Genomic DNA, 14838 nt, shown 5'->3' on the forward strand with positions numbered 1-14838 from the left:
TGCGAATCCTTTTCTAACAAAAGATGACGCTGACAATGAGATGAAAACCTGATGGAAATCACCTGATAATTTTATGCTCATTTCCGCTCACTGTGTTGGTCTTGTGAGACCGGAAGTAAGCCTGTCATAAAAGCACAGACAATTCTCTGCTTTTCTCAGTCATATCAACAATGGCCGAATCTCCCTATGAATGACCTCAGGGATGTTTACTCTCACAAATCATCAGGGTAAAAACACAAAGGAGACCAGTGAAATGTCAATTCTCTGCATCTATCGCAATCTGGTTGTTTGAAAAAGCCATTGGTATTTTACTGAAATTGGGGTAAAGTCTATTCACAACCTTGATTTCATGCGATTATAATTAAGTGTTGCCTTAATGTTCATCCCGTGTGCATGCAAACCTGATTAATCCTAACCGGTACAATGTTCCTTAATTGTACCAAATTGCTCAAAGAGAGGGCGGAGAGATGCCAAATGGTGCTTATGAAGTTACCATCTTGTTTCAGAGAAACACAGACATCCTTCTTTCCGTATGCAGGAGAACAGTGTGAGGTTTTAGTGCAGCTCAAGCAAAATGTCATTAGTTGTGAACAGAGAGACTAAATATTATTAGATTAATCTAATGGCCAACAGCAGCATTTTCATTTGTGAAATACAGAGAATTCAATAAAAGTAATACAATAGAAACAAATGTAAAACCTTTCATATAAAATTTGCTCAAATGTGATAACGTGGCTTTAAAAGTCCACACAAAGCCTGTTAAAATGGTGGGTTTTTGTGACATCATAGAGATAAATTTTAATAAATTATATTTAATGTTATATCCTGTCCAGTTCACTTTTAAAAAATAAACAAATAATGGGAATATTTGGAGAAAACAGCAACAATAACAACAATAACCTAGTTTTGTAAGCGTGCACATTATTAAACCTTTCATTTAACAATGAAAATTTTTATTTTAAAAATTTTGGTTATGAAAGACCCCCAAACTTTAGCCCTGGATTAAGCTAAAGGTTATCTTTAAATTAAGCATTTTTTTTTGTTAATTTTTATACATAATGAAAAATGTTGAGAATTTCATCTACCTTGACAAGAAAGAGCATTTTAATGCATGAAGAAGCAGTCCCAGACCACTATGTCACTACCACCATGTTTCACTGCAGTCCTCAAATGCATTTCATCAGGAGATAACACATTTTTCCACGAACCTTTTGAAGATTCAGGCAGGCCTGGAAAAAATGCATTAACACCGAAACCCCAGTCCCTAATCCAGGCATACGGAAAATACAAAACATTTTTATCTGGTATTGAACATAGCTGACAGAAATTTCTGCAGATTCATTAATGTTGCTGTGGGCCTTTGGGAGTCTCCTTGGTACATTGTCTATTGTCCTATTTTTATCCTATTATAGACAAATCTTTTCATTCTGTCTCATTAAATGCTGTGAAACTTTTGCACCCTTCTCTTGACTAATACCTTTTTACAATGAGATCTGTTGATTCATTATAACCTCTCTGCAAACTGTATTTATAGCTATAGGATGCAGATGGGTACATGTCCTCGAAATCATAGTAGTAAATCTAAATCTTGTTCAAGTTAGTGAAATCCACTCTAAATCATTAGATCTGTAGCCAAGAATACCAACTATTGAAAAAGTGCACAGAACACTATCAGTTGAAATCTGCATCACAAATGTCTCATGAAAGGTGGAAAACATTTAGATTTTTTATTGTGGTCTGTACTGCTGTTTGACTTTTAAAACAGATTCAGTTTCTAACAGAAATGTAAAGAAATTGTCTGATTTGTTTCCTGTAGTGTTGATAAGGTTAACCACACATTTAGGAAAAGAATCTGAACCTACTGCTCTGCTTTGGACGGCGAGCCAAGTTTGAGACAAAGTCCACAGCCCTCCACTGGGTTATCAAACTGTGGCCAAGACATTCATCCATCTGTGGAAAACATGGACACTGTTCTCCCACACTGCACAGCTCAGCCTTTATCTACAGATGGTACTACTGAGCAGGAATGTGACCTTTGATTTAGTTTTTCGCACAGAAAAAAGCTTACTGGAGAAAAAGAAAAGGAAAAAAATGTGAGCGGGAATAGCTGTTGCCTCCCAAACTGGACAAATGAGCACATGCTTGTTGGCGTGGATCAGATTGGTTTAACCCAATTTAAAAATTTAGATAAGTGTCCACTGTAAGTGTCCCCATGTGAGGCCCATTTCACCAGATAAATGAGGGAGCGATGGACTCTTCCCATCACGACATGTGCACCGTCTCTTCAGAGAAGTGTACAGAGATGTGTACCATTCTGGAGACGCACCAATTTTGAAAGATGTGAGCAACTGAGCAATTTGATATTGGGCTAAACAGATTGTCGCTGACCAAAAATGGGAAGATATGTATGCTAATGCTGTCAACTACACTTCTTTTACTTCTTCAGTTGTTTTATTTCTGAACATTTACCACAGACGTAGCAGGCAGAAGTTAGTTGTCCATATTTGCAAAGATGTTTGATGAGTGAGCTGAGACAACAGCAGCTTGTTCTCTCCTTTTTATAGAGAGGGGCCGCTTCCTCGAGAGCAGCCAGCAGTAATGAATGAGGAATCAACTCGGGGTCACTGGTGCAAAATCATCCCCCATGTACATTCCAGCTCCGCCATGTGCTTCACAAAAGCATACAGCAGATGAGCATGTGTAGAGATTTGGTGCATATTAAAGTAGATATTTTTTTCATGTAAGATTAAGCATTTCTCCCAATCCATTACTACAGTCTCTCCAAAATATTTTTCCTGACAAGTAATGTACATTCTATAACAAGGAAAGTCTCAGTGTGCAGCTCAGACTTAGGGTTAACTAGATTCAGACAGCAACTGCAATGTACTGACAAAACGCCATCTGAAGCCAGCACAGCGTTGTCATTTGTCATTTCAAAGTGGTTCCAGCTGAGAGTGTGTGGACAAAATTTATACAGACTGACGTAATTCTCATTTATTAAAGTATTTCTTTAGTTTTGTTATGTAGAGCACTAGTTTCAAACTGCAGTCCTCTAGGGCCAAAGTCCTGAATCTTTTAGATGTGTCTCTTGTCCTACACCCTTGAATTAAATGATGAAAGTGCTTCACTAACATGCAGTCAGGTTCTACAGAGCTCTGCTAATGAGCTAATATTGGAGCCAGACAACTCTTCAGCAGAGCACATATATCTAAAAGTTGCAGTACACTGGCCCTTGAGGACTGGAGTTTGAGGCCACTGATGTAGAAGCAGCCAATACAATCTTACCTCTGCTGCAATGCCATTGTAAAGTAGAGGTCTTCAACTTCAGTTCTAAAGGGCTGGAGTCCTGTAACTTTTAGATGTCTCTCTGCTTCAGTAAATGAGTCAAATAATGAGGTCAGTAACAGAACTGTGGAGAACTTGATTGCATACTGTGAAGGTAATTCAGCCATTTTATTCAGGTGTGTTGTACCAGAGACACATCTTAGTGTTACAGGACACCATCCCTAAAGGTCTGGATTTGAAGTCGAATGTTGAAAAGATTGAACAGTTGAATATTAAATATTCAGCCATATTCTGAATGGCTAGAATATGCCTCTATTAAAGCAGATGAAGGATGATCTAAAAATAATAAAATTAAAGGGATTTATTTACCAAGCAAATATAAGGTCTATTATTTACATGATGCATACACACATATCTAATCACAAACAGTACAACAGTTAATAGATGGAATGACTAAATAAACTTGGGCGCTTTGTGTGGTAATTCTACTTTTATTTTGGAAATTATAGTATTGTGTACTTAGAATTTTTTTATTCTTTTTTACAATCTGAAGTTGAATACTTTTGTGGAAATGAAAGAAATGCAAATTATTGAGTTGCCCTGTGTCTTTCTTGGTAGTCTAATGTTGGTTATATGTAGTGATTACAAGTGATATGTTTTCAATGGGTAAAAGCTGTTAAAATGTTTTGTCTTCCATTTTCTCTGTGAAAAGTTTCTGTTGCAGCTAGTCACCATGTCAAAAAAACAACAACAAAAAGAAAAAAAACATGACTGGTGCACATGATATTCTTCAACATTTTGTAGGAGGCTTAAGCTGTTTAAAACTCAAGACATTTAGTTTAGTGTGCTGTTGAATTGACAGTGAACACCATGGTTAAATCAAGAGCCGTCTTATGAAATCTTAGAAAGGCAGGGCACCAATATGTGAACATTTATTTTGAAAGAACTACATATTTAATGAGATGTCTTATTTTTTTCACATGACTGCATACAAAGAATAAATATTTACATCTTGATTGGGAATACACTGAGTGTTTCTATCACTATAAAACTCAATATCGAGCAAGTCTTTTCTAAAAAAAAAAAGGTTTTAGAGTCACAGCAAAAACAACTTTGTGGTCACTGTTACATAAGGCATGTATCCATGTATCTTTTATGCAGGTGAGCCTCTACTCTGCTTGGAGGGCCCCTGATGGAGAAGTGACTACATGAGGATGCCAGAACACTCTTCTGCAGCTCTGCCAAGCAGGTAATTCACAAGCAGAAGCGGCATAAATAAAAGATAATGGGCTGCAGCTGACTTCTTTATACTGCATGCAATTTCACTAATTCCTCCAAGTGAGAGTCTTTTCAAACCAAGGATTCTTGAATTTTTCCCTTTTTTCAAATCTCAGCCATCTTAAACTCTCAAAGCCTGTTAATTGTGCAGCGGCAATACGAGTTCTCCACGTGTAGTGGGCAGGTGGCAGTAAAAACAGTGCAGGCATGGAGCAGCATTCTGCATCTAATAGAAAGTATCTTACTCCGCACTCATAGGGCACTTGAGATAATGGCAATAAAGATTAATGGTTAATTTAACACTGACTGTCATGATTTTATCAATAGGCAATAACATTCATTGTGTCTTCTTTCATGCAGTCAGAATGAAGATATCGGCCCCTTTAAAGAAAGCAGATCTTGAATTGAAATGATAAAACCCCACATGTGCCAGTGCAAGATGTTTGGAACAGTATGCGTCCCTAATTATTCTTATTTACTCTGGCTTTAACACTTTTGGCTGACAATTCTGTACACTGGCATAACAAGTGGCTTACTCTTCCGGTAGTCACCAGGCAGGCAGGAGTTGCCAGGAAACCCAAGTGCTCTCCACAGAGCATTGAAGAATATGCTATAAAGTGTGTTTCTGCTAAAAATACAGCAGCAACTGGTTTGATGACTAAGTGTGCTGAGAAGCTGCCTGGATCCTGAGCTCTAAAGGTACAATATCTATGGGAAACACTGGAGGTCAGCACTGGTGGTCAGGAGCGACTGCGTGCATGCCTGTGCAGATAGGTTTTTCTTGTCCGTTGACTCACACAAGAGAAGCTGAACTTATCAGGGAGCACAGACCTCCTGTTCCCTATCTGTGTGATGACTAGAAGGAAATTGTTACTTCTTCCTGACTTGTTTATCTACTCCTGCAGTATTTACACGGCAAGCCATGCTCCAGAAATGAACATATTTTAAAATCGGATTCCAGCCCTGAAATTATTAATGTGGTCCCAAACTAATGTGTCTGAACGCAGGTTTTGAGTAATAAATCATAAAGGGGAAGAAAAAAAGAATTCCCACTCACCTCTACAATGTCAGAGTTGGTTCTGCTCTCATGGGGCTCATTGTACTCTGTGTATTTCAGCAACACTTTGTCCATGTCTGTGCTGGCATACTGGAACAGTTTGTTAGAGCTGTTGAAAATGATGAGGGCTATCTCGCAGTCACACAGTACGCTCAGCTCGTAGGCCTTTTTCATCAGCCCGAACTTCCTCTTTGTGAAGGTAACCTGCAGAAGGGACACAAAACAAAACCATCCATGAGAGAGAGAAAAAAAGCATTTCTCTCACCGAAAAGGGGGATCAAAGTAAATGTAATCAAACAGGTAAGATATATCTGTACAATTTGAACAGGTGTAAATATTTTTCTAACAAACTGAAGCAGAAATTATTGTTTAAAAGGAGTAATAACATCTTTAAGCAAATGCAGAAATACAACCACACCACTGCTCAGTGCATTCAAATTATAATTCATTTAAAGAACATGAATCAGAATATCATTACTATGTCATAAGAAAGTCATATAAATATAGATTCATCACACATAGTAAAATTTTCCAAGAGTTTATTTCCTCCAACATTGGAAATTGTGGTTTATGGCTAATGAAAACTCAAAATTCAGCTTCTAAGAAACTGCAGTGTAACATATTAACAATAAGTGGATTTTAACCACTCAAGAGCTTGGAAGAGTCGACTGAGTGGGTCTAGAGTGAAGTTTTCACAGTCAGTAATGATTTTAGGGACAATGTCACACTCCAGATGTTGGTGCACCATGTTCTATGTTTATCAAGTCCAAAGTCACCAAAGAAAATGTGTCTCTTCTGACAGGGTTTATGGAAATGATGACTTCCGTTTTTTCAGCTGGACTTGCCATCTGCCCATGCTGCCAAACGTACCGATATCTGCCACAATGCCACTGTAAATGAGAGTTTATGGAGTACCTTCACCAGGAATATAAGACAAGACAAAGGCCCCATTAGAGCAGGATGGGCTTCCATAACACATCAGCAGGGCCACATGTTGATTTCCTCCAACAACACCCTAAGGCAGTAATTTATGAAAACAGGAATCCTACTTACGTTTTGAGTGCATACAATTTATAGTACATGGACACACTCTTCAGGAGTTTTACACTTTTCAGTAAAAAGTCTTACACAAGTTTTACACGTCATCATATGTAAGATTATAATATTCTGAATAACTGAATTTTAGGTTTTAATTAGGTACAAACATAAACATCTAAATCAAAAAATTAAATAAATCAAAATCTTGTGAATTAAATTACTGAACTAAATTGATGCTTTGTTGAGATGCCATTGTGTGCAGAAGACATATTACTGGACATACTTCTCCAACCTGAATGTGGAAGCCACATTTATCTATGTAACTGATAAAGATTTTGTGAATTTGTTATACTTTTTAGACAATATTATTATTGCAGGTCATCATCCAGCGATGTTTTGATTGTCAGAAAACATAATATCAGCTCCCATGTAAGATAGAAAAGTTTCTAAATTACATTTGACCATGATCAAATTTATAGCAATACTGCAGCAAACAAGATGGCCACTAACAAGCTCATCCATTCTTTGCTGTGATTGGAATAACATATTGCATGTCTGAAACATCTAGTTATCAGGCCAGAGGTCAGAGTAAGCAAGCTGAGTCAGACCATTGGCAGCAACACGGGTCCATACATTACTGTGGCCCCTGACTCCATGTACGGAAAGCTATCACTGTAGTGCAGAATAAGCCGTGTAACATGAGCAGTCAGATGGGACTTTGGGTCATACATCACTCCAACAGTAATGCAAGCCTCTCTGCAAAGTGATTCTCGTTCTGTATCTCTGCAGCTCTGTGGTTGCCTCTGACCCATTCACATATGTCATTATGTTACACCACCTCCTTACAAAGAGACTGCATTCATTTCTAAAACCAGAAACTAACTTACAAAGATGGACAAGGCAAACAAAGTTTTCTCCTTTAGCTGTTGGTAAAAATATATATACATTTAAACCATACTCTTGGTATATTGGACCTTTACTTTGTGGAGTGGATGCAAATATATAAAAAGTTATGCTTTACAGACACAGAGTGGTGTATAGGTCTGTACTCCACCATATTCACTGACCTACTAATAGAGGAGTTGAGCAGATGATTGGGCTTTGCTTGACCTTAATTGGCTGCAGCTTCCAGTTTTTCTCTGTTTTCATAACTGATATAAAACACAGTGTGGACTTTGTGTCAGAGTTTGTCTACGACCGCAGAGGCAGTGGGGTCAGTACATCTGTCATAAACGAATTTCAAATTTTCCACACCGCAGGTAATTACAAAGCACCATTATTCCTTTCTGGGGACACAGAAGAGCCTGTCCTTTTATCATTTTCTATTCAGTGTACTAATCTGACAAACCAAATTCTAAAATGACATTTGCTGAACAAAAACAGAACTGTGCATTTTATTCTGCTTATGCTTTAAAGGAGCACACAACATGAGGTTTGGGAGTGGGGTCTTAAACAGGACACAGCACACTGAGTTTCTGCTTTGTTTCAACCTACTGAGTGAATCTCCCGCTCTAACACCGGCCAGCCGACAGTAATGGGGAATCTTAATGACTTAAACTAGAATCAAAAGGTTGATTTTTTTTCTAATTTAATTCAAGAAGTGATACTCATACCTTATGTTTAATCATTAAACACAGATTGATACATTTGATGCCTTTGTGTATGTTAATTTTGATGGTTATGGCCTACAACAAATGAAAACCCAAATTAGTTTCCTCAGAAAATGACAATAAACAATTTAAAAAAGATTTGAACTGCTGTACTGGAGAAAAGTATTTCCATGTGACTTCAAACTTCAGAGACATCAACAAAATGCTTCCTTAAATCATCAGTAACTATGGAAGCTTCACACAAGAAGCTTAGATTCTGCACCTCTTTATTTCCAAACAAGATAAAAAAAAATGCTGTTCATCTAAACTGAGAACTTTGGACCACTAAGAGACAGTCTAGTCCTTTTTTCTCTCCTTAGTCTAGAGAAGACATTTTGTCTCTGGTTTAATACAAGCTACAACAGTTCAGTCCATATCCTGGATACTTCTGTCTAGTGGTCCTTGAACCAAAAACTCACGCAATAGCCCATGGTTTCTGAATCTTCCACAAGCTCTCAAATAAGCTTTGCTTCACAATCCTCTTAAGGCTGTGCACTTTTTTCTACCACACTTTTTTTACTCCCACTGAACTTTCCAATAATATGCTTGGACACAGGAGTCTGTGAAGAGCCAGCTTCACTTTGAAAATGTGGACTTTTGAGAGCCCAGGAGAACTTGGACTCACAAAGGACAGGTTGACAAATTTACCAGTTGCTAATGTAATCAGGAAAACATTTCTGCTTAGGGTCTCCTACAACCTTTGGGCTAACTTTGCCTCTGATCTCTAATCTCTTCTAACTGAACACTGGAGCTACCACCTCCCTCATTCATCTGCTTGCAAATTTGTTTATTTGCCTAACCAACTAGAAAGCAGGACCTGCCATGTGGGGAAACGATTAACAAATTGTGTGCTCTTTAGTAGATGAATGCTGCCGTTAAGCCGAGGAGATGTCACCTTTCAGCAGGAAGCCCAGGATGAGACGCTGAGCGAGGACTTTGTTCCACCTGGATGCATAGCAGAGTGCTGAGTGCAGGGTTCCTGACCCAGGCACAGCTCCATTTTAACCTGAGCAGTTGCTCACCTGCTAATTCTTGATTCTTTACCCCATCCTCAGATATTCTACCTGTACAAAAATCCAGTTTCTGGTAACTGATATGAAACACGAGTGATATTACTCATATACAGTTATGTAGTTAAATTATGCTGTCTTCATTTGCCTCAGTTTTTCTCATTCTGAACAACTGTCTAAGAAGTCTGGCTTTGTTTCACTAAAGCTCTCCAACATTTGCAAATATAACCTCCATCCACCCCCATCTCACCTCAGATGACTGGTGCGACAGTGGAAAACCACAGACATCCTTGAGGTCAAGTGGGAGGTTTACTGGTAGAGCTTTCCTATGGTTCACCAACTCAAAGACTCCCACAGAGACGCTCGCTGTGGTTTTAAAAAAAAAACTGAGTCGCCCATATGCAAAAAATGTGGTGCGAATGTAGTCGAGCTCCCTGACTAATTCATGTAATTTTACAAAGAAATGTTTGGCTTCAGGATTATAAAGCTCCACCGCACAGATCTTGTGCAGCTTACAGTTCTTCTGGGAAGTCAAATGTCAGTGCAAATTAGAAGGGAAAGATCACACTCAAACTTTCAATGAGCTGGAGTGATTCCAACTTATGGTCATTATAAGACAGAACAGTGAGTCGTGAGGCTGACAGCTCAGAAACATTCACAGCGTCAAGATAAGGTGGTAATTCTGTTTTTAATTCACACGTTTTCGCATTTCTACCATCTTCCCAAGTTCCACAACACCACAAAGTGCTTTTACACAAATGTTATTCATATTGATTGTTCAGTTTGTTTAAGAGCAGAATACAGGATGTTTGCACTTTTGTCAAAGTCTGTATGCAATAGATTTTTCTGCAGTAGTTAGGAGTCTTGTTTCTCTCTAAGGATTTTTCCCTATTTTTCTTGAATGTAGTAATTCACATACACCTTTACTTTCTACAAATTAATATATTCTAAAAAACTGACAAATCTAGACACACTCTTATAGATATTCTTTCACCAGAAAACGATACATATACCAAACACTGCAACAAACCCAGACAGACATTCACAGAAAACTGATGTGTCAATCAAAGGGTCTATCAATGTCTATCCTTGAGCAACGGTGCCAAGATGACAAACAAGACATCTGGGACTGAGAGTGCAGCTGTGATCGGGGCATGGCAGGAGATGCCTGATTCACTAACACCTACAGAGAGGGCAAGGAGCTAGCAGCCTTATTAGAACCTCATGTCACCTTTGACGACCCTGACGGCAGACAAGAGAGGAGCTTGAGAGACAATGAGATCTGGCACCAGCTGGCAGGGTGACCTGGACCCTGTGGCTGCTGCCCTGGCTCTGCAATGCCAGAGCGTGCACGCTTGGGAGACAAGCCAGGGCCACGGCGAATGTCTGCCCTGATCAGATCTCTCTGGGAGAGAGGACAGCCTCAGGATCCCCATGTGGACAAGTGTGGGCTCGGAGGCCCTCAACCAGAGGGTGCTATTAACCTTGAAACCTACAGTAGCTTTCACCGATAATGTACACAGGCGAGGATGACATGCTAGCTACCCAAGTGTTAGCAGGTTTCCTGGAAATATTTTGGATTTGGATCAGAAGTGGATGATGCAATTTATGGATCATACACTGGCAATAAGTAGATGTGTTGCAATAATTAATTTATATATTTAAAAATAAATGCATCTTGCCAATATGCAAATTTCAGCAGAAGAATAAATGGTTCTATTTGCTGGCATGTTTTTGCTTTCTTTTTGGACTTGTCATGTCTCCTTTCAAATATTTCATTATAAAAGTGTGTAGAAAATGTGAAAAAGATTTTAACTGTGGGGTGCTGTGGTGTCACAGGGGAAAAGCATGACCCACATATGGAGGCCTTAGTCCTCGTGGCGGTAGTCGCAGGTTCAATTCCCGGCCTTGCAACATTTGCCGCATGTCTTCCTCCTCTCTCATTACCCTCTTTCCTGTCGGATTACTTTCAAATAAAGGCACTAGAGCCAACAAAACCTTAAAAAATATTTTTAAAAGATTTTAAATGTGGAAAACCTTTGTCAAGTGTTTGACACATAGAAGATTTTCTCACATGTTTTACATGTCAAGGTGCTTCATAATGTTGCACTGTCTTTGCATTTAGAAGTCTGATATTGTGGATTTCCAGTCAGAAAAACAGCAAGTCTCTCACAGTAGAAATTCCAACCAATTTGGGACCAGTAGGGCTCCATATGATCTATAGAAGATATATTTGTGAACTTGAACATAAGTGGAAACAATAATGATACTGGCATGCATTGGTAATAGTAGTTACAACTCAAACAAATAGCAAACCCCATTGACTCATAACTAGAACAAGCTCTGGCTACAAGATAAATCAACATTTCCAAGTTTGACACACTATTAGATTTTATTACACAAAAGACTCTTCATGTGAAAACATTTCGTTTGCTCTTTACACGTTTGTGACTGTATTTCCCCACGTGTTTCACGTTGCAAAATTAAATTAATATCCATATGTAAAACACTTTTTACCTGTTACTTAAAATATAATTGCCACATGTGAAAGACATACTTCCCATTGTACCTTACACAACACATTTTCTGCTTTTGTTACATGTGAAATTAAACACATTTTATCTAATTCTTGGATTCAAAATGTCACACAAGCAGAGCTTTAGGTTTTCCTTTGTAAAGTGAGGATTGCCTCACTTTGATCCCAGGGCAATGTGTGCACGTCAGAAGGAAGCTTAGCCTGGTAATAAGCAGGTTGTAACCTTGATTCCAGTTTCCCCACCACTTGTCAAAAAGTGGTATATGGTATGGGACGAAGGTGCTTTTTGTTCTGCATATGAATGTAGGAGACTAGCAAAATGAATACAGTTCATTTGTTTGATTTCTATTGCTCAATGTGACTAGAAAAAACTACATAATTTCAGTCCTTTGCTATTCAGCAATTATACTCAGGCTTTCACAAAGAAATGTATGTGTTCTAAAACACAAAACATACATATACATGATTCCTAGATTAATATGTGCTTAATCACACTCACATACTGTATGTATTTATGTGCTTTTTTCCCCATATGGAGACCAGCTTTATCAGCACAGCTTTACAGAACAAATGCATATCATTAAAAACACTCACAATAAATGCGGTGGTTGTCACACCTGACAGTTTGCCTTTGTGGGGTTTTTTTTATGCATTTTATTTTTCATCTGTCATGCAAAGAACTTTGAGAAAAAGTGAAAGCTGAGAATCAGGAGGTGTGTTCTTTGTTGCTCCCTCGAGAGTGAGTAAGAGAGAGCAACCCTGAATGTGCCACCAGGGAGCTGCCTTACTGGGGCAAAATCCAAAATGAGCGCCAGCAAGGGCAGGCAACCCACCACCCAGAAGCAAAATCATCAAACTTTTAATGACTTGGACAATTACCCCGAGTAAGCCAGCTTAATGGCATCCAGAGGACATCACTAGACACTGCTCACTAGGCTTCACCAACGTTTACTCTAACTAAGAAGACTAATGACTCCTCTGCACCTCTCCAGCATCATTTCTGCTTTGAAACAGATCCAGACATTGACAGGCCCTCCAGAATTCATGCATGGTGGAAAACACCGGATGTGTGGTTGGTCCTTGTGATTCCACTTAAAGGATAGCGATGTTGGACAGAGTTGGACTCTCTGCGGCTGCGAACGTCCCCACTTGAGTGTAATGCTGCCCTTCCTGAGGCTGGAACTGTGTCGGATTTTAGGAGGAAACACTAATTCTCGAAAGAAAATGGACAAATCAGAGTGCTCTGATTGTATTAATTGATTGAAACAAAAGTGAATCTGATATGACTCTTATCTGGCGTTAAGGCCAGCTGACGAATTTGGTGCCTTGACATATAGGCCCATCACCTTTGCAGTACCCCACCATGTGCAGTAGAAATTACCCTTTATCACCTACCATTACCATTATTGTGAAATGAGTTTAATCATCAAAATAATTGTATTTATTGTGACAAGAGCTGCAGTTTGCTGTGCTGTTGGTGCAGTGGTATTGTCGACAGTATCTTGTATGCAAAATGAATACAGCACAAATGGCCTACTTAAGTATTTTTTAAAAATTTAAAGTGCTGGAGTAATAAAAGTTAAAAGCAGAGAGGCAAAAAGATTTAAACTGTCTTCAGACACTAAAGACCGCATGCAAATGGCTTTCCCCCCCTGGTTAGGAGCATGCCCCAGGGAGATGGCACTGTGTGCTTTATGGCCCACAGAAAAAAAAAGGAGAGCGATATGCACACATACATCACTTAATACCAAAGCTTTATTTTAGCACAGCAGCCTATTGTCACAGCCAACTTTCTGCTGTGCCAGCTAAAATTACCTAAATGCGAGCTGAATTGCCTGCGTTGTGCTGATTATACACTGAGACATTTAAAATCTGATGAAAATACCAGACTTTTGGAACACATTAATAATAAGCTATTTCTTTTTTTTCCTCCTTACACATCCTATCTTAGGTGAAGCAATACAGAAAAGTGTCTGCTCTTTCCTCATAAAAAACTGTCTGCAATAAATGAATTAACAGAAGAGTTAATTGGCTTCCTCAGCAATTAGATACCAACCTGCTTTCCCATAACATTATCTCCTTCCTGTTTGTTTTAACATCTCACAGGTCTCTGCATAAAGTGTACCGACTAAAGCCAGATGTTATACTGATAATTGGGTCACATTGTGAATTCTTTGTGCCACAATTGGCTGAATTTCTTTGATAATGGTTGCAGAAAACATTGTGGTCAGAGTGTCATTCAAGCAAGATGTAAAATGCTGTATATTGGTCCTGTTAGTGTGTCTGCTACATTTAAATACAAAAACAAATGTGTTTTAAAAAATCAATATAAAAACAGCATTTGTCCCCTAATCTTCATCTTAAGCAAAATTGACTGTAGTTAAACATAAGTTTTCTTGCTGCAGATATCCAAAAAATCTTGTTTTTATGCAGTGCTTTGCTGTTCAGGATTTTATATTTATCGTGAGCGGACAAGAGAGAATTCCAGCGTTCCCTTCCTTTGTGGCCAGCCAGAGCCAACGCGGCCAAGACAAAGATGGGCGCTGCGTGTCCCTCTGACCCCACCCTGCAAATGAGAGGGTGCTGTGCTACAGTGGCTGCACCTAATTGCTACCAAATAGCTACAGACACAGAGTTCCAGCAAATATGGGGCCCAGCCACGCCGCCGGGACCTGGGGGATGAGCCCTAAAGAGTACCCACAGTTCATTCCTTCACCACGAGGCCCCCTCTGCAGCACGACACTCCTGCTGCCTCATCAAGTTCTCCAGTTGAAATTGCAGAGTGGCAGGGGAATCGAGTCTGTAAATACGACCGCACTGACAAAGAAATGTCATGGTTCCTGTTCAGCTGGCTGGGACGTTGGGGAGGGAGGTTTGTCTGTTTAGATACACCGTGACAGCTGCTGAACTCTGGTCCAAGGTGGCGAGGCAAGCTGAAGAAAAGGGTGACTTTCAGACAGTAAACTAAAGATACAGATGTATACT

General features: G+C 39.1%; 1 protein-coding gene across 13 annotated transcripts in view; it reads right to left on the bottom strand.

Moving 5' to 3' along the window:
* The window catches only part of mef2a (myocyte enhancer factor 2A), a 75315-nt gene that overhangs the window by 33640 nt on the left and 26837 nt on the right, over positions 1 to 14838 (bottom strand). For all 13 annotated transcript variants that reach the window (XM_023324954.1, XM_023324942.1, XM_023324924.1 and 10 more), the window contains exon 3: positions 5621 to 5824. In XM_023324954.1, coding sequence (XP_023180722.1) covers positions 5621 to 5824 — 204 coding nt within the window. The remainder of the gene's footprint in view (positions 1 to 5620; positions 5825 to 14838) is intronic.

The sequence above is a fragment of the Xiphophorus maculatus genome, chromosome 2 (genome assembly GCF_002775205.1).
Source record: "Xiphophorus maculatus strain JP 163 A chromosome 2, X_maculatus-5.0-male, whole genome shotgun sequence".
Taxonomy (NCBI): Eukaryota; Metazoa; Chordata; class Actinopteri; order Cyprinodontiformes; family Poeciliidae; genus Xiphophorus; species Xiphophorus maculatus.